Raw genomic sequence first — 20,791 nt, 5'->3', positions numbered from 1 at the left:
ACTGACTCATTGGAAAAGACCTCATTTCTTCCCTCTTATCAAAGCGTAACCACTGTCTGGAATTTGGTATATGCAGTGACAGATTTTTTCCTTGGGCTCTAAAATCATTGTGGACAATGACTGCAGCCTTGAAATTAAAAGATGCTTGCTTCTTGGAAGGAAAGCCATGACAAACCTAGACAGCATATTAAAAAGCAGAGACATCAGTTTGCCGGCAAAGGTCCGTGTAGTCAAAGCTGTGGTTTTTCCAGTAGTCATGTACGGGTTTGAGAGCTGGACCATAAGAAAGGCTGAGCACTAAAGAACTGTGGCTTTCGAATTGTGGTGCTGGAGAAGACTTGAGAATCTGTCAAGGAGATCAAACCAGTCAATCCTAAAGGAAATCAACCCTGGATATTCACTGGAAGAATTGATTCTGAAGCTGAAACTTCAATACTTTGGCTACCTGATGAGAAGAGCCAATTCACTGGAAAAGACTCTGATGCTGGGAAAGATTGAAAGCAAGAGAATAGGGTGGCAGAAGATGAGATGATTAGATAGCATCACTGAATGGATGTGAATTTGAGCAAACTCTGGGAGATAGTGAGGGACAGGGAAGCATAGCGTGCTGCAGTCCATGGGGTCGCAAAGAGTTGGACATGACTTAGCAATTGAACAATAACAAATTCATTCTTTCAGCAAGTATGTATTGAGCATCTTCTACATATGAAGCCCACATATAGGAACTAGCAATGGATAGGACAGTACCTAGTGAGGAAGATTGGTAAACATGGATTCGTGAGTGATGGTTTGCATGCTCTAGGTCTTTGTGTAAATGGTATCATACTGTTATATCCTTTTAAACTTGCTTTCTTCACTCAGCAGTGATATATCCAGCTTCAGTCCATTCATTTTATCTGCTGTATAGTCGTCCATCTGTGTGCCCCTACTTCCTTATTGACTTGTTTGTATGTTCTGCTGTTACCAGACACAGAGGTGGTTCTGATTTCTCCTAGCTGTAACCAGTGCTGACAGAGACATCCTTTTTCACGTTTCCTTGTGCACATGTGCCGAGTCCTCAGGATACGCATTCAGAACTGGAATCTCAGGATTCAGGGCGTTTGTACTTCTTCAGTTTTACCAAATGCTGCCAAGCTGCTGTGCCCATCAGTTGTCCCAGTTCACATTAACACCAGTGGAGAACGAGCCATCAGACCTTCTTTTCCACATCTGTGTGTCTGTGTTGATGTGTTGCGCGTGTCCCTTCCTTAGCACGCCAGTCAGCCAGAGTCACCGTTTTGGCTGTCGTTCCAGGTCGGGCCTCAGAGCACACTGGTAAGGACACAGTGTCTCTGTAACCACCTGACCTACTTCGGCAGCGATTTCTTCATTGTGCCCCGGACAGTGAACGTGGAAGACGTGGCTGAGCTGTTCCTTCGAGTGACCAGCAACCCAGTCGGGGTGTCCCTGCTGGCCAGCCTTGTCGGAATCTATATGCTCATATTCGTGTGGGCTTGGAGAAAGGACCAGGCAGATGCACAGAAGGTGATGAGACTTTGATTCTGAAAGCTTTGCCACAATGTCTTGAGCATGTTGAACAAGATGAAGGAAAAAAGGGACACCTTTATTGAAAAGAGGCAGGTAGTAGGTAGTAAAAATTCCAGTGGGACTTCTCTTAACATTTCTCTTCATGTCTATTGTCTCAAGGCCCAGGGACTTACCTGTTTTTCTCCATTTTTTGTTTTTTCCTTTTAGCCGGGGTTGAATCCTCATATGATTCATTTAGGTCAGGAATAAGCCAAAAGAAAACCCACAGAGAACTTAACTATAATCAAATGCACATTTATCTCACTTAACACATTGGATGTGAAAGTTATGTATGTCAAAAAAGTTATAATTTAATTGCAATATGTAAGAAACCTGTATGGAATCTTTTTTTAAACAAAAAATCCTTTGACAGCTTCCTTCTAATTTCTGTTCTATATCTTTCTCTTCCTTGCTTTCCTGCATGTGGAAGTTCTAGAACATGTGAAATGTCCATTTTATTGCTGTGGGTATGGAATTACCAATTTTAGTAAATAAAAAATATGAGGCACCCAGTTGACTATGAATTTCAAATAGTAAATGCATATTTAGCATAAATATGACACTAAACTATTCATCATTTATCTGGAATTCACATTTAGCCAGGTGTCTTATATGTTAGCTGATAACCCTTTCTAGGTGGGTGGAAGGTGGAGAGATTTCGAGGCCCAAGATCCGATCAACTGATTCCATGACTGTTTCATTCTCCTGACGTAAACCCTGGACTTTGAACCCACATCCCCCACTTTTATCACTAAAGCTAGGTCTGCTTATCCGTTTTATCTTCTCCCCCATCTCATCCTTGCTTCGGAGTCACCAGAGCTGCCGCAGTGTATCCTCCTGCTTCTCGCTGGGCTGTAAGGAGTGGAGATCTGCTGGTCTTCTTGGTTCTGCTTTTTCCTGCAGGTGAAGGTCACCATCCTGGCTGATAATGACCCCAGCTCTCAATTCTACTACCTTATCGAGGTCTCCACAGGCTATCGAAGAAGGGCTGCCACGACAGCCAACGTGAGTGAAGTAAAGGTGCTCCTCTCACTGCCATGCGAGGTGCACTCCGATACCCTTGGTGACATCCTGGCACCCAGCCGTCCTTCACCCAGATCCCAGACAGTGGTCCTCCTGGTTCTCAGCTGTCCATCTGGGCCTTCTCTGATGACCCAATGGTTAAGAATCCATGCTTCCACTGAGGGGACGTGGATTCTACCCCTGTTTGGGGAACAAAGATCCCGAATGCCACGAGGTGCAGCCAAAAAACTTCTTAAAAACTGTTACATTTGATGAGCCCTCTATGCTTGTCTAAGACCCCAGGACTTCATCTAAGTACAGTTTTCTCTGTCTTCATCTTTCCCCTTTAGAGATAAATCAAGACTCATGTTATAACTTGCCATATCTTATCTTTGTCCTGATTTAGGTAGTTATCACCCTTTATGGATCAGAGGGGCGGAGCGAGCCCCACCACCTTTGTGACTCAGAGAAGGCAGTCTTTGAACGCGGGGGACTGGATGTCTTCCTCCTGGGCACTCCATCCTCTCTGGGGGAATTACACAGCCTGCGGCTCTGGCATGACAATTCTGGCGTCAGCCCTTCTTGGTAAGTACCCGAATCAGGCTGGCATGCTGCTTCTCTGTAGCCAAAGACCTACATGGCATCACAATAAATAACTATAATGTTTTTGGATCAAATAGTAACAAATGACTGTTTGATTTTAATTTATTTTTCTTTCTTTTTTTAAAAATATTTTCTTGACTGCACCATGCAGCATGTGGGATCTTAGTTCCCTGATCAGGGATCAGACCCATGCCCTTTGCATGCCCTCTTAACCACTGGACCACCAGGGAATTCCCTGTTAGATTTTAACTTCAGAGCTGTCTACAAAGAAGCAAACCTGGAAAGGAATGTTGAAAGTTAACAATAAGATATTTTGTGAGTGGTAGAGTGATAGTTTTTTTTAAAAACATCTTTTAAATTATTTACTTTGGCTGTGCTGGATCTTTGTTGCAGTGAGCGGGCCTCCTCTCCAGTGGCGGTGTGCAGGCTTCTCATTACAGTGGCTTCTCTCTTTGTGGCTCATGGGCTTTAGAGTGCGGACTTAGTAGTCATGGCGCACGGGCTTAGCTGCCCCGCAGCATGTGGGATCTTTCCAGACCAGGGATCAAACCCGTGTCCTGTGCGTTGGCAGGGAGATTCGCAACCACTGGACCACCAATGGAGTCCCAGATTTTTTTTCCATTAAATATTGTCACTATTGTGAACAGAAAATAACAACAGTGAAACATTGCCCCAGAGTACCATAAGTTAAAAGTATCTCTAAGTACGAAAAGCATCTTTAAAGAGTAAATTTAATAAGTGACTCTATAGAGAATATACTTTGGGTCAAAATGAAGAGCTTAAGGAGAGGGGAAGGAGTGGAATTACAGTTGGGATGTCTCTCAAGAGTTAGAGAAACGGTCAGTGATGAGTGTGTGCGCCTGCCCTGTGCTGAGTCCAGATGTTCCTGCATCTTCCTTCAGCAGCACTCTGAGAATTACGAGAGGTGAGTGGAGAAAGTAGATGATGAAAATTAAGGATGAAGATCATTGGTTTGTTGGGATTTGGAAAAAGGAAGGCAGTGAAGTCAAAGGTCTCAGTGTGTGTTAGATGTTCAGTCGTGTCCGACTCTGCAAGCCCATGGACCCACGGACTGTAGCCCACCAGGCTCCTCTGTTCTTGGGACTCTCCCAGCAAGAATACTGGAGTGGGTTGCCTTTCCCTTCTCCAGGGGATCTTCCTGACCCAGGGATCAAATCCAGGTCTTCCACCTTGTGGGCAGATTCTTTACCACTGAGCCACCAGGGAAGCCCTAAAGATCTCAGACCCAGGTTTGAGAACTGACCCAGAAACAAGTCAGTTGCTGAATATTTCACACCTGAAAGGAGTATGCATCCAGCCTAAAATTGTTAGCAAAAAAGTGCTTCTCAGGACTCCACACTTTCACTGCCAAGGGTCTAGGTTCAGTTCCTGGTTGGGGAACTAAGATCACACAGCTGCATGGCAGGGCCAAAAAGAAGTTTTTCAAAAAGTCCTTCTCTGCTAGACTAGAGACACCAACCACAAGGCCAGGACAGCCCGATGATTTTCCTGCTGCTTCCATCCTGTTGGGGTATCTCCAGAACAGTTTGTTACACTATTGTTCCACTTTCTTTTATAAAGGTAAATAGCATATAATAAGCACTTGAAAGATACTCAGCATCATTAGTTACCAGGAAATGCAAATTAAAACCACAGTGATAGTGCTCACTTCGGCAGCACATATACTAAAATTGGAACGATACAGAGAAGATTAGGATGGCCCCTGCGCAAGGATGACACGCAAATTTGTGAGGCGTTCCATATTTAAAAAAAAAAAAAAAAAACCCACAGCAATAGCAGTAGACACCCACCAGAATGACTAAAAAGTCTGACAAAACCAGGATGGGGTGAGGGTGGGGAGCAGTTAAGAGCTCTCACACATAGCTGGTGGGATGTAAAACAGTACAGCCTTGGTGAAGAAAAATTTGGCAGTTTCTTGTAAGGTTGAACATACGTTTACCCTATGACCCAGAAATTCCACTCCTAGTTATTTACTCAAGATAAGTGAAAACGTATGTCCACTCCAAGTCTTACACAAATACTTCCATAGCAGCTTTATGAAAATAGCCTCAAACTGGAAACAACACAAATGTCCATCAGGTGAATGAATAAGCAAATGTTAGTATGTTCATTTGGTGGAATACTATTCCTGACAAATAAGAACAATCTACTGATACAGCAACATGGATGAATCTCAGAAAGCATTATGTTGAGCAAAAGAAGCCAGACACACAAGAATATGTGAAATTCTGAAAAAAGCAAATTAACCTGTAAAGATATAAAGTATATCAGTGGTCACCTGGAGTCCAGGGTGAGCCTGGAAAAGGGCACAGGGGAACTTTTCAGGGTGACAATGGTGGTGTTATTATATAGGTGTATACAGTTGTCCAAAATGCATTGAATAGTACTTTTTATTATTTTCATTTTTTGGCTGCACTCTATGGCTTGCAGGATCTTAGTTCCACAACCAGGGATCAAACTTGTGCCCTTGGCAGTGAAAGCCCAGAGTCCTAACCACTGTGCTGCCAGGAAATTCCGTGAGCTGTATTCTTTAAATGGGGGCCTTTTATCCTATGTAAATTATACCACAACAGAGTTGATTTTTTTTCAAATGTGTGTATAAGAGAAAGTCTAGAGCTATATACACTAAATTATTACCAATAGTTATCCCTGGGTAGTAGGATTATGAATTTTTAAGTTTTTCTTCAGGGTAGTTTTAGTTACTTCCAAAAGTTTTAGCAATATTTTATAATTATTAGAAGTACATCTTTTAATTTAAATAGGTATTTCTCTTTGATGAAACACATAAAGGAATTCACACCTATATGATATTTTCCATATGATATTTTCCATTTTTCTTTTATCACTGGTTTATATCAATTCTAATTTTATATGGAATCTTATAATATTTTTTAACTTATAATGACTTTATGCTCCTCAGGGAATAGAGATGTTGACCTAGTCATATTTGTATTCTCAACAGCACATACAGTGCCAAAATTATAGTAGGACTCAATAAATATTTGTTATAATTGATAATTATAGTCAATATTGTAACAAATATTTGTTACAATTCTCAAGAGTTACCTGTTCACTTCTAGACTTTGTTATTAAGTCTCTTTCAAAGAATTTTTTTAGTCAATATTTTCTTTTCTTTAATTGCAAAAGTAATAAATGTTTGAATACAAAAAACTTGGAAAACACAGAGAAGCAAAAGAACTATCCACCCCCAATAAAAAGCAGACTGCCAGCATTTTTTCTTAGGAAATGACTATGCTTTCTGTATCTTTCTACTGATCATACTGAATGTATCAACTCCATTGTTCTGACAGACACATTGGATTCTCTGTTTCTCTGTGTGTGAAAGGAGAACAGAGCAAAAAATGGGTGACTAGTTTCTCACCAATCAGAGAATGAATATTTTCTCCTTTTTTATACTTTGCTATGTACCTTTTGACTCTCCACCCCATCTACCCACCCACCCCCACCGTCTCCCCCTGCAACTACTAATTTGTTGTCTGTATCTGTGAGCTAGGTTTTGGGTTTGTTTTGTTTCGCTTTGCCTTTACATTCCACATATAAGTGAGATCATATCTGTCTTTCTCTCTCTTTGACTTATTTCACTTCGGGTAATGCCCTCTATTCATGTCACAAATGGCAAAATTTCATTCTTTTTTAAATAACTGAATGATGTTCCATTGTATACCTTATATATACCACATTTTCTCTGTCCATTCAGCCATTAATGGACACTGAGGTTGTATCCATAAGGTCACTGCTTATTACAGCAGTTAATTGATGCCCGCCCTCTAACATGGTTGTCTTTATTTTACTGTAGGTATGTAAGCCAGGTAACTGTCACTGACACAGCAGGTAAAAGGAAATGGCATTTCCTGTGCAACTGTTGGCTGGCCACAAACCTTGGAGACTGTGAGCGCGACCGGGTCTTCATGCCAGTCTCAAAGAAGGAGCTCTTTTCCTTTAGGTACAGTTGAGAAATGATGATGTGCTACCTGTCTCTGAGGCTCTGTTCATTTTCTTCATTCTTTTTTCTTTCTGTACCTTGGACAAGACAATTTCAATGGACTTATCTTCAAGTTTGACCTATCTTCTTTCTCCTGCCAGCTCACATCTGCTATTGAGCCTCTAGTGAATTTTCCATTTCACTTATTGTATTTTTCAGCTGCACACTTTCTATTTGGTTCTTTTAAAAAATAACTTCTGAGAACTTCCCTGGTGGTCCAGTGGTTAAGACTCCACGCTTCCAGTGTAGGGGGCAAGGGTTTGATTCCTGGTCAGAGAGCTAAGACCCCTGTATGCCTTATGGTCAAAAAACCAAAACATGAAACAAAAGAAAAATTGTAAAAAATTCAATAAAGACTTTAAAAATGGTTCACATCAAAAAAATGTTTTAAAAAAATTTAGTTAAAAAAATATAAACAGTTTCTGGGGACTTCCCTGGTGGTTCATTGGAAGACTCCACACTTCCAATGCAGGGAGCGTGGGTTTGATCCCTGATCAGGAATTAAGATCCTGCATGCCACAGAGTGCAGCCAATAATAATAATAATTTCTGATCTTCATTAATACTCTATTTAGCAAGACATCATGCTCATTTTCTTTAGTTACTTCAAGATGATTTCCCTTATTTCTTTGAACATATTTAAAACAGCTGATTTGAAATCTTTAGTAAATCCAGTGTCTTGGCTTCCTCAGTAACAGTCTGTTGAGTGTGGTGTGTGTGTGAGGCAGAGACTTTGTTTCTTTTCATGTCTTGTGATCTGTTGAAAACTGGACATTTTAAATGTGGTCACTCTGAAGATCCAATTTCCTTCCTCTCCCCCAGTATTTGTTCTTAGTGTTTGTTGTTGTCCTGTGTCTGTTTTGAACTAACTCTGTAAAATCCGTATTTTTATCATATGTGAAAACTGAAGTTCTTGCTCAGTCAGTTCGGTGGTCAGCTAATAACTAGACAGAGGCTTCTCTAAATGCCTGAGCCAGTAAGACTCCCAGCCTTTGCTGAGGGGTTTTGCACACACGTGCCATGCCTTCCGCATGCAGCCGGGCAGCGGACAGCTCTGCCTCAGCCTTCACTTCCTGCTTGCTGAGAGCTTCAGGGTTCTTCCAGGGGTAGAAGCGTAGGGCCTTCTTGGGTATTTCCTGAGCATGCCCACATTCCTGGGCATGCACATGGCCTCCTATCATTAGGTCCCCAGGACTGTGTTGAAGCTTTTCAAAATTGCTATAGACTTCTGACTTTCTCAGTGAGGATTTTTGATGAGCCTGTTGTTTGCCTACCATATCAGGCAGCTTGGAAGTTAAACAGTCGCCTCTGAATATTTTTGACAGTGCCCTCAAAGAAGAAGCATTTTTCACTGGATGAGTGTCCAGTCATATCAAATAAGGGCAGTCTTGCAAGTGGAGTTTTCCCGGGAACTACCAGACAAGTCAGATAATGACGACTCTCTGGGGAGGACGCTTTTAATCCCCTTCTGCCCCCTCTAGTGACTGCCAGGCTGCTGGATTTCTCTGTGATCGAAGGCTCTTGGTTTTCAAGGTTACCGTGGAGCTAGGGAAAGGGAGATAGGGGAATAGGGCCAGTTAAAATGCTGCAAAATTCACTGTTCTTACTGATATTTAAGCGTTTTTCTTGTGTAAACGCTCCCAGGTTGCTACAAACCTTTGGTTATTTACTTGAGTTCTGAAAATTTTGGTTCTGACTTTTTAAAAGAAGTTTTATCATTGCTTTTGTGGAGCACTTTTCGGAGGTGTTCACTCCACGGTTTCCACTGACCCAAGTGGATTTAGAGAGTTGACTACTTAGAGCAGCAGCGGCGGCCAGAGCCGTGTTTTGCAGCAGCTCCCGGAGTTGACAGGGCGATGTGATGGGAGCCAGCTGTCAGCTGCGCGTGCAGTAGAGGTATGTCACAAAAGAGGAACCCCCAACCAGGAGACCCTGATCTACGAGCTGCCAGAAAACCTGCCCATCCTTCCCTATCGAATGACATTGTCTTTATCAGCCTGCAATGTAGGCAAATCTCTCAAGGGGTGAGAAGAAGGCATTTCTATCTTTATTACCCTAGAACGTCTCTGGGAAGCAAGAAGTCTCTGTCTTTATAATCTGGAAATGTAAATTATCTCCAAAGAGAGTTCCTGATTCTGTCTTTTTAGGGCTGTCTGCTTACACAAAGATACTTGAAAACAGAGTCCAGGAGCACAGTCTGTATAAATGCCTAAATGTGAAACATTCATGAAAGACCGCCTTTCAACACTGCCTCTGTTGTTATGTCAGTCTACTTGTTCTTCTAAAGTATGTTGTCTTTTCTCTTTTTAGTATTTTCTCTTTATCCTTGATGTTCCAAATTTACCATATTTCTTTTCACTGTGGATTTACCCATTTTTTTAATCCTGCTTAGCACTCAGAGTGTACTTCAAAAACAATTTATTGTGGTAAAATACATGTAAAATGTGCTTTTCCGGGGGGGCGCCGTGCTGCATGGCATGCAGGATCTTAGTTCCCTGACCACTGGAAGCCTGGAGTCTTAACCACTGGACCTCCGGTGGCGGGGATGGTGGGGGGGTGTCCCAAAATGCACTTTTGATACACAGAGTCATGTGTTCAATACACAGAAATTCTCAGATGTCACTTCTGAAAATACTGCTCCTCTGGCATTCCCTCGCTATATGCAAGAGTCTCTCTAATGATCCTCCATGTTTTAAAGCCTGTCTTGCATGCATATCTTTTTTGTCTGTCGGTGGGAGTTACTGATTTCCTCTTAAACTAGTGTCTCTTTCTCCTAATTATTTTGTTTTGAGGACCATATTTTTCCATTTTAAGATTTCAGATTTATTTCTGGGTTTTTCATCATTTTTTATTTTAAAGTGAACATTATTCCTTGTATCATTTTTATATCACTATTTACTGTCAAGTTCTTTATTTCATAGATGTATAAAATGTTGCAGGGATTGGTTAAATTGACTTGCTCCAGATGAAGCACATAAAAAAAGCAGAGGTTCAGGTCTTATCCCCTCTTCTATTGAAGATTCTTTCTTCTAAAGCACATGGCCTCCCTTCAAGGCCATTGGATCTTGCTGCAAATTACTAAGACATGGGATACAATAATAGCAAACAAAACAATCACTACAATGCAAGTAGCAACTGATGTTTTCTTTTTTTTAATGTATATGTATATTTTTCAAACTTTAAACTTTGTTTTGTATTGAGGTATAACTGATTAACAGTGTGTGGTAGTTTCAAGTGAACAGCCAGTTATTCAGCCATGCATATACATGTATCCATTCTCCCCCAAACCCTCCCTCCCATCCAGGCTGCCTCATAACATTGAGCAGAGTTCCATCTGCTGTTCAGTAGGTCGTTGTTGGTTATCCATTTTAAATATATCAGTGTGTACATGACCTTCCCAAACTTCCTCACTATCCCTTCCCCCGGCAACCGTAAGTTCCTTTTCTAAGTTTGTGAGTCTTTTTCTGTTTTGTAGCTTTACTTGTATCTGAGCAACCTGAAACACTTAGTCTTTGTCAGACTGTCCCACAAAATTAGTTTTGTCTGGACTGAAATATTGTGTTGGCTGCCTTTCTCAGCATTAGATTTATAAATATGTTTAGGAATTTGGGGTTGTAGGTAGGTTTCATTTTTAAATCTCAATATCTCTCTCCTCCACATATCCCTGACTAGTACTTTTTTTTATTTTTTCATTCAACTCTTCACTAGCCTAGAACTAGGGTTTATTTTATTACACCATTTCAGAGCTCCTATTCCTCAGAGAAACTAATGAAACGATCTATCACACACCTTGTCATGAGCCAGTGGATCTCTTGGCTGTATTCCTGGTCGAGGGGCTGCCCCGCTTTCACCTGCCTCCCTGCTTATAAATGTGTAGCCCTGTGGTGGTTTTTTGTTCTGCAGAATTCTTCCATGAGCTCCAGCCTCAACCCTGGCTTCAGGCAGTGAAGTTGGCTTTACCCTCCCTTCCTTCGCCTCCCTCCATGAGTCACTTTCAGTTCCAGTTACTCTCTGGGAATCAGGCTTTGACTTGTGTGTGCCTTCTTCCAAACCTGGAGCTCTCAGAATCCTGTGGCTTCTTCCCTACTTACCATCTGGTTTCTCATCCCATCCCTCCTCTTCAGAGACGTTTATTTTGTTTTTAAGCCCAGCTAATATTTTGGATTCTTTCTTTTCATATTGTATTTACAGTTTCTTTTGAGAGTAGAGAAGGTTCTCCAGGTATGAGTTTACCTTATATAAGTTTACCTTACCTTATAGCTATCTTGAGTGGAAAAAATGAAAATGTTAGTCATTCAGTCATGTCAGATTCTTTGTGACCCCAACCCAGCAGGCCCCTCTGTCCATGGAATTCTCCAGGCAAGAATACTGGAGTGGGTTTTCGTTTCCTACTCCAGGGGATCTTCCCGACCCATGGATCAAACCCAGGTCTCCTGCATTGCAGGCAGATTCTTTACCATCTGAGCCACCAGGGAAGCCCCTATCTTGAGTGGAAACTTAATGCAAACTTTCCAAGAGTTAAAAAGACTTATCAAAACCTCTGATAAAGCCAAAACAAGGTTTGGCTTATAGAGTTACCCTTATCAAAAATCTCATAAAGTTACCCTTATCCTCAAAAACCTTTTAGCCAATGGTAACAACAGCAGCAGCAAAAATCATACCGTGTCACCTGAAAGCTTCTTCACAAAGGTGTTGAGCAGCGGCCCAGTTGTTGATGTGTCGCTTGCCGCCAGGTGAACCACACGTCAAACGGGGGCATGTTCAGAATGAAATCTCATGCATTTCCTGTTCTGATCTATCTTGTTAGACACCTGTTCCCCTCCATGATCATAGAGAAGTTCACCCAGGATTGCTTGTGGCTCTCAGTCGCAACGCGACACCCCTGGAACCCGTTCACGAGGGTCCAGCGGCTCACCTGCTACATGACCCTCCTTCTCTGCAACATGGTCACCAACGTCATGTTCTGGAAGGTGAACAGTACCACCGCCAAGAGAGATGAGCAAGCCCGGGGTGAGCCCTGACGTATGCTGTTTGTGGCGTGTAGTCCTTTGGATAGACTCCATCCCTTCCTTCCAAGTTAGACACGGAATCACAGCGGGCCTTCATTTTCCCTCTGCTGCTCTCCCATTAGAGTACACATCTAATTCTGCTCTTAGATGAGAATACTCATTTACTCTAACCTTAGAACACACATGTTCTCACTGATCTCACTCATCAGCAAATGAAATGGCCTTAAGGACACATGAGGATCTTTACTGCCCTGATAACTTGCTGTCCTTAGATAATCATAGTCAGTTGCTAAATACTTAAACCTGTGCAGGACATAGAGCATGGACTTGTGGGCGTGGCGGGGGGTGGGGAGGAGGGAGTATCACTGACATGTATGCAGTTCCGTGTGTGAACTAGATAGCTAGTGGGAAGCTGCTCCAGAGCTCAGCTCGGGGCTCTGTGATGACCCGGGGAGGCAGCAGGATGGGAGAAGGGGTGGGAGGGAGGCATTGCGGGAGGGGATATGTTAATGTACACTTAGAGCTGATTGACGTTGTTGCACAACAGATGCTAGCACAACATTGTAGAGCAATTATACTCCGATTAAAATAAATTTTAAAAAAATACTTAAACCTGGGAGAGGAGTGTCTCAGAGACAGTTTTAATGGTCGGGGATGAGGCTTGACGTCATGCTTTTTCTTTCAGTGGGCCCGTTTGCTGTGACCTGGTCTGAACTGCTCGTCAGCATCCAAACTGCTGTCATCTTTTTCCCCATCAGTCTTGTGGTCGGGCGGCTTTTCCCGTTGATCCAGCCGTGGGAGCCTCTGCCTGTCTTGCCTCCCATCCAGGCCTCCAGCCCCTCGGATGCTTCTTCAGAGCCTCTCTCTCTCACGGAGGTGGTTGAGGTGAGCGTGGTGTCAGAGTTTACAGGTAAATGTCATGCTGCCCTCCCCCACGTGGTGGAGAAGGCCAGTGGACACGAGGCTCTCCGGCAAGGCTCTGGAGCCCTATTAACTGTAGTAGCTGTTGTTTAATCCCTGAGCCTTTGTCATCCTGCCTCTAGTTCTCTCTCTTGATTCTGGAGTGTTCCCAGCACTGACGTGAGCACAGAACGCCCTGCTCTGGAGGTGTCAGTTTTTTGATATTTGCTCAAACTCTTCTTTTATCCTAGATTCTCTCCTAAAACTAGTTCTGAAGCCACTGTGAGGTGACTTCTTTGTGAAAAAGGAGAGAGAAAGTGAAAAAATGAGGTCCTTTACACTGAGCATAGGGCTTCCCAGGTGGCGCTAGTGGTAAAGAACCCACCTGCCAATGCAGGAAGCGTTAAGAGATGCAGGTTTGATCCCTGGGTTGGGAAGGTCCCCTGGAGGAGGAAACGGCAACCCACTCTGTATTCTTGGCTGGAGAATCTCATGGACAGAGGAGCCCCGAGGACTACAGTCCGTGGGGTCGCAAAGAGGCAGTCACAACTGAAGCGACTTAGCACACACCTACACTAAGCCTATGCCCCTCCGTGGAGAGAAACCGCCTCATGACTGTCTGTAATTGCTCCCAGTCCTGAGTTTAATGTAACACTGGCTTTTCTCCTCTTGGTTCCACTTTCAGGAATTAAAGGAAACTGTGGGCTTCCTGCTCAGGAGAAATACGTACCTACTCTCGGAGTACGAACCATCTTCGTGGCGTTCTGACAGCATGAATGAGCTGCTGAAGCTTTTGTCTGGCCTCATCTGTTCTTACTTAGAGCATCCAGGCTGTCACCAGCAGACAGGACCCTACTGGGCAAATGGTAAAGTTCAGTAAGTTTCAGGATCTGATCTTTCATCAGCCCCACCCCCGCCGCCCATACTGTCCCATTCATTCTTACCTCTCAGCATAATCAACAGGCATACCACCTTCTGCGGCTTTTTCATTTCCTTAAACTCCCAGTAGAGGGCAGATAGCTCTGCTACCTCTCAGAGCTTTTGAGACAGCATACCTGGTCTTACAAAGTAAAGGTTAAAAGAAAAACCCACCAAAAATGTCCTCTGTATCAGACGCCCCATATTTCATCTGCTTCGTCAGAGGCTGTGAAAGCGTATTGGAATGATGAGATTCTGTGATTTATGAATTCTTGAATTTAGTTTGGGCCTTCTAGGCACTTACAAGTTCACATGTACTGTAGTTCTGGTGAAAAAACTCAATTAGCTTTAAAAATTACTTTGATTCTCTATCAAAGTAATATAGGATTTTACAAATTGTTGCAAATACACTAGCATGCTCAGAGAATACAGTTCTGTAGGTGCTGGGTTCAGTCTTCATTGACTAGGAAATTTAACCTCATCATCCCTGATAGCTCAGTTGGTAAAGAATCTGCCTGCAATGCAGGAGACCCTGATTCAGTTCCTGGGTTGGGAAGATCCGCTGTAGAAGGGAAAGGCTACCCACTCCGGCATTCTGGCCTGGAGAGCCCATGGAGTGGCAAAGAGTCATACACAACTGAGCGACTTTCACTTTCATCAGTTAACAGATTGCTCATTTCTACCAAGAATTTCTGTTTCTTGAAATCTTCCACTTGTTCATGTGTCAACCGGGGCTGTATTTTCAGTTGTTCCTGAAAACCACCATCATTTCTGCAGTTACCTGCTCAGAGTTCTGCAGAGGCTCCAATCTCACTCACAGACAGCGGGTCCCACCCCGGCCGATCACCCCAGTGACTTTCTCGATGCAGTCCACCAACTGCAAAAACTCCAGGAACTCTTGGAAACCCATGTTTTTCCCACAGAGCAAGGGCTATCCAGGTAACGTATCGCACTGGGCTTTACCACATGTAGTCTTCCTAAACCTGTCAGCTGTTGACTATGTTGATTATTCCTTCAACTTCTGTTCCTAAGGGAGGCAACCAGTTTCCCCATCCTGAGCCCAGAAGAAGGGAAGCAGCGTGTCTCTAAAGGCTGGCACAGATGGTTGACATACTTCTGCTGGCTCCTTCTGGGTGTCACTAGCCTGGCCTCAGCCTTCTTTACAGCACTTTATAGCCTGGAACTGAACAAAGACCAAGCCACCAGCTGGGTTATTTCGATGATACTGTCATTGCTTCAGAACACCTTCATCAGCCAGCCGGCAAAGGTACGTGAGAAATTGTCACACCAGCGTGGGAGGAAACACTAGAGTTGCAGGAAGCTTGGGAAACCAAGGTCTGTGGGTGTCCTTCCAAGGTGCCTCATGGTTTTGACAACTTGACAAGGACAAAAAACGAAACAGAAATTGACAGGGTAAAATTTGTTAGGGGTGTCTGTGTAGTAGTCATGGAAAAAACTAACAAGAACTGGTAAGATTGGAAGAAGTTTAGCAGAAAAGAATGGGGGGAGTTAAGAGAGACAAGTTAAAAAATCATTAATAGGGCATCCTATTGGTACTAGTGGTAAAGAACCCGCCTGCCAGTTCAGGAGACCCAGGTTCAGTACCTGGGTCCAGAAGATCCACTGGAAGAAGGCATGATACCCGACTCCAGTACTCTTGCCTGGAAAATTCCATGGACAGAGGAGCCTGGCGGGCTGGAGTCCATAGGGTCACAAAGAGTTGGACACAACTGAAGGGGCTTATCATGCTTGCAAACAAAAAGTCAATAATAAACTACTAAGTAAGAAAACTTACTTTGTAAAAAATCTTCCTTTTTCTTAAACTTTAAGGAAAATGTCACATACAAAAGTGTAGGAAGTAGTATAATGAATCCTAAATTCCTATTACCCAGCTTCAACAGTTACCCCACAATTCATGGCCAGTCTTGTTTCATCTATCTTGGAAAAAAAAATACCAGGCTTCATATCATTTTATCCATAAAGATTTCAGCCTGTGTATTTTCAAAAGACAAACACTCTTCTTTTTAAAACAAAAATATAAAATATAAAATATATATATATAAAACAAAAATATAAAAATATATATATATATATAAAACAAAAATATAGGCCATTATCACACCTAAATAAATTAACAATTTCCTGATATCCACACAAAAACAGTGTGGATGTATGTAACACTGCTGAACTGGTCACCTTAAAATTGTCAAGGTATACTTTAAACTTAAAAGGTAAGTTTTTTGTTATGTGTATTTTACTACATTTTAAAAATCCAATCAGTGTTCACATTCTCCCGGTTGTCTCCTGAGTGTTTATAGTTGTTTTGTTCAAATCAAGATCTAAATGAGGTCCGTGTGTTGCAGTGAGCTGCTCTGTCACATGTATTTTTTTTTTAATTTATTTTTATTTTTAACTGTGCCAAGTCTTTGCTGCTGCACGTGGGCTCTTCTTTGAGGCCTGTGGGCTCAGTAGCTGTGGTACAGCTACCTAGTTGCTCTGTGGCATGTGGGAATCTTCCTAGACCAGGGACCAAACTCATATCCTTTGCACTGGCAGGCAGATTCTTAACCACTGGACCACCGGGGAAGTCCTGTCTCATGCATTTTTATATTTAATCTAGGAACTTCCCTGGTGGTCCAGTGGGTAAGACTCTGTGCTCCCAATGCAGGGGCCCAGGTTCGATCCCTGATCAGGGAACTAGATCCCACATGCCACAACTAAGACCCAGTGCAGCCAAATAAATAATACGTTTTTTTTTTTAAAGAGACTTAAAAAAAAAAAAAGGTAATCTATAAGTTCTTCGTCCCTTTATCTCTCTCCCTCGTTCTCTGTTCTTGCTACTTTTCTTACAATGTCTATGTGTTGAAGAAACCAAGTTGTCCTGTAGAGTTTCCAGCATTCTGAATTTTGGTGACAGGATTACTTCTGCTTTAAGAACCCACAAGCAGACCTGGGGAGCTTTTAAAACATTTGATGCCAGGTCTCTCTCCAGATGAGTCAAATCGTAATCCCTGGAGATGGGATCCAAGGCCCAGAATGTCATAAACTTCCCAGGTGATTCCAAAGAAGAGCCCCGCTGGAGAAGCACTGATCCTAAAAGCTGAAGAGTACAAGGAGTAGGTAGACCTTAAATAAGAACTGCTGGAAGACAGACCAAAAAAGTAACAGGGGCTCTTAAAGAGATTCTGTTATAGCAGACACACAGAGAAAGACTGAGGAAATGAAAAACGTGATCTGCAGATTTTAAGAATTCAGAATTTGAAGTGAAGATGTCATTATTGAGAATCAAATTAATAGACCAGGATGATCAACCTTAAAATAATTAGAAACATAAGGGAAAATAGACTTAGTAGATCCAGTTAAGAGGAGTGGTGGTGATTAAATAGTCTAAAAAATTCAATTGTTGTAAACAAATACTCAATTTGTTGAAAGGCCTTAACTATTGCCAAGCATAACTAATTTAAAAAGGTACACACCAAAATGGAGGGCAGGCGTTCCGGAGTGGGGCCCAAGGTTCTGAAATCAGCTAGTCGCCAAGTGATGGCTGCTCATCCGTGGATCACACTTCGGGTGGTGTCACTGTGAATGCAAACCTAGTTTCTCTGAAAAGTCAGTGTTACAAGAGGAAAGTTAATGAGGGAGGGCTGTTCTAGATCCTTGAAATAAATGAGCCATTTTTAATATGGATCAGACAGTATTCTAGGAAGTTATTGGTCATTTCCTTACGTGTGATAATGATATGAAAATAGCCTGATTATTAGGAGGCCTTGAACCTCACACACATGTGCTCAGTCATGTCCAACCCTGTGTGACCCAATGGACTGTAGCCTGTCAGGAAAACCCCATGAGATTTTCCAGGCAAGAATACTGGAGTGGGTTGCCATTTCCTTCTCCAGGGGATTTTCCCGACCCAGGGATCTAACCTGCATCTCCTGCATCAGCAAGCAGATTCTGTACCACTAGCACTCCCTGGGAAGCTCCAGTTTTTAGGAGGCACATGCTTAAAAACAGGCAGTCCTGGCCTTGAACTTGTAGTTTGTGCATGAATTTCAGTTACCATGGTTCAGTTAAATAACACCGGTTGTCAGCAAGAGAGTTCAAATCTCAGCATGGTGTATCAACTGTGAGTGATTACATAAAACACCAGCTGCTACTAAACCTTCAGCCCATGATTCACTACATACACAACATGTATTTTTAGGTGTCCATCATGATCCATGACCAGTCCTGTCACATATCAAAGCCTGGGTGGCTGGTCACTAGCCATCCCGTTTATGTACAGACAGCAAATTGTGTAGTTGTGTTGCTTTCTTGTCTCTCAGTCATAAACTGTGACATTTGACTGTAAAATGGATAATGGAAAGAGGAATTTGGCCCAAAAAGACAAAAATGCAACAAATTAACAACATGATAACACAAAGTAAAATTTGAAATAGAGTGTGAATGGAGTTATCCGAGAAGCAGCTCCCATAGGAAGATTGCCTGGCGGCCAGATGAATTTAGTGAAGTTGAACTTACCAACCTGAATAAAGAAATTGGTTATGAGGAAACGGATGATGACCTCCTGGAGGAAGTAACACTGGCAAAAAAAAAAAAAAAAAAACTAATATTAAATGAACTCTAGGAGATATTTCGCAGCATCGAAAGCAGAAAGGATAAGAGGCTGGAAGCCAGGGCAAACTTAAAACAGTATGACAGTTCACCAAACAGACAGAAAAGATGCTGTCCCCAAATTCTTATACAATAAGAGGAAGGAGGGTATTGTTCAAATTAGTCTTGATAAGTTTTTCTTTTCAAGAAATAACTTTAACTCTTAATGTTTCTGATGTTTTAAATTACATACTAATTCTATTGCTTTTAAATTTTTCCTTGTACCTTTATAGCCCATGATAAGAGATTTTAATGTTTTGACATGTCTTTTTTTTTTTTTTCCTGAGGTAGAAGATTGTCTTTATTTTTTTATTTCTTAATTTAGTTGGCTGCACCAGGTGTTAGTTGTATCATGCAGGATCTAGTTCCCTGACCAGGGATCCAACTCAGGCCCTCTGCTTCGAGTGCAAGGAGTTATAACAACTGAGCCACCAGGGAAGTCTCCTGAATTTTTAGATGTCACAGAACAATCATAATTTTCCCCACTGATGATTAAGATCACCTTGCACAGTTTCAGCTTGCAAGATCATTTATGTGATCCCATAGTGCCATGCAAAGTGAGAACCACCTTTAATTAGGTATGAGATGTCATGATGTCTGTTATTTTCAAATGGTTCCAAAAAGTAAATATGGTGAAATGTTAGCTTTTGTATCTTCCAATTTTTATGTATGTTTAAAAATTTTAATAAGGAATTATATACTCAAATGTAAGAGCTTGTAGAAGAAAAAATTATATAAAACTATTTTTAGAAGAAAATATACGGGTAAATCTATGTAATCTTCGGTTAGGCAAAGAGTTCTTGTGGTGTTCTGTCACTCAGTTGTGTCCAACTCTTTGTGACCCCATGGACTACAGCACACCAGGCTTCCCTGTCCTTCACTATCTCTCAAAGTTTGCTCAAATTCATGTCCATTCAGTCAGTGATGCTATCTAACCATCTCACCGTCTGCTGCCCTCTTCTCCTGCCTTCAGTCTTTCCCAGCATCAGGGTCTTTTCCAGTGAGTTGGCTCTTCACATCAGGTGACCAAAGTATCAAAGCTTCAGCATCAGTCCTTCCAATGAATATTCAGGGTTGATTTCCTTTAGAATTGACTGGTTTGATCTCCTTGCATTTCAAGAGTTCTTTTATATTAACTCTTCTTTTATATTAATATTTGCCAAGAAGTGATGGGACTGGATGCCATGATCTTAGTTTTCTGAATGTTGAGTTTTAAGCCAGAACAATTTGTAAATGCTTTGAACATTGGGGTGCATGTACCTTTTTGAATTAGAGTTTTGTTTGGATTTATGTCTAGGAATGGGTTTGCTGGATCATACAGCAACACTATTTTTAGTCTTTTGAAGAACCTCCATACTGTTTTTCTTAGTGGCTGCACCAATTTGTATTACCAGTAATGGTGTAGGAGAGTTCCCTTTTCTCCACTCCCTCTCCAGCATTTTGATAATGGTCATTCTGACTGGTGTGAGGTGGTACCTCACTGTAGTTTTGATTTGCCTTTTTCTAATAATTAGTGATGATAAGCATCTTTCATGTGCCTGTTGGCCATCTGTATGTCTTCTTTGGAGAAATGTCTATTTAGGTCTTCTCCCCATTTTGTAATTGGGTTGGTTTTTTGTTACTGAGTTGTATGACCTGTGTGTATATTTTGGAGATTAATCCCTTGTTGGTCACAGTATTTGCAACTGTTTTCTCTCAGTCTGTAGGTGTATTTTTTTGTTGTTGTTGTTTTCATTTATGGTTTCCTTCAATGTACAAAAGCTTAGAAGTTTGACTAGGCCCCATTTGTTTTATTTTTGTTTTTATTTCTATTGCCTTGGGAAACATTGGTACCATTTATGTCAGAGAATGTTTTGCCTATGTTCTCTTCTAACAGTTGTATGATGTCATGTCTATTTAAGTCCTTAAGCAATTTTTAGTTTTATTTTTATGTATGTGTTCTAATTTTATTGATTTACATGTGGCTGTCTAACTTTCCCAGTTAGACCACTTGCTAAAAATACTGTCTTTTCTCCCTTGGATATTCTTGCCTCCTTGGTAGATTAATTGACCATAAGTGTGTGGCTTTATTTCTGAGCTCTCTATTCTGTTCCGTTGAACCATATGTCTGTTTTTGTGCC

The 20,791-nt window shown here is 41.8% G+C and overlaps 1 protein-coding gene and 2 non-coding genes across 3 annotated transcripts in view; all 3 read left to right on the top strand.

Moving 5' to 3' along the window:
• The window catches only part of PKD1L3 (polycystin 1 like 3, transient receptor potential channel interacting), a 75,560-nt gene that overhangs the window by 28,379 nt on the left and 26,390 nt on the right, over window positions 1-20,791 (top strand). The window contains exons 14-22 of the mRNA XM_070451884.1: window positions 1,294-1,524; window positions 2,470-2,571; window positions 2,975-3,153; window positions 7,010-7,156; window positions 12,002-12,204; window positions 12,889-13,088; window positions 13,789-13,969; window positions 14,768-14,960; window positions 15,054-15,288. Coding sequence (XP_070307985.1) covers window positions 1,294-1,524; window positions 2,470-2,571; window positions 2,975-3,153; window positions 7,010-7,156; window positions 12,002-12,204; window positions 12,889-13,088; window positions 13,789-13,969; window positions 14,768-14,960; window positions 15,054-15,288 — 1,671 coding nt within the window. The remainder of the gene's footprint in view (window positions 1-1,293; window positions 1,525-2,469; window positions 2,572-2,974; window positions 3,154-7,009; window positions 7,157-12,001; window positions 12,205-12,888; window positions 13,089-13,788; window positions 13,970-14,767; window positions 14,961-15,053; window positions 15,289-20,791) is intronic.
• Window positions 4,833-4,939, top strand: LOC139030134 (U6 spliceosomal RNA). Its single transcript, XR_011482441.1, has one exon. It is a non-coding gene; the product is annotated as a U6 spliceosomal RNA (small nuclear RNA).
• On the top strand, window positions 16,647-16,718 carry TRNAG-CCC (transfer RNA glycine (anticodon CCC)). The gene has a single exon. It is a non-coding gene; the product is annotated as a tRNA-Gly (tRNA).

Source organism: Odocoileus virginianus, chromosome 20, assembly GCF_023699985.2.
Source record: "Odocoileus virginianus isolate 20LAN1187 ecotype Illinois chromosome 20, Ovbor_1.2, whole genome shotgun sequence".
NCBI lineage: Eukaryota > Metazoa > Chordata > Mammalia > Artiodactyla > Cervidae > Odocoileus > Odocoileus virginianus.
The sequence above is the reverse complement of the archived record's forward strand: the minus strand, read 5'-3'. Positions and strand labels throughout refer to the sequence as shown.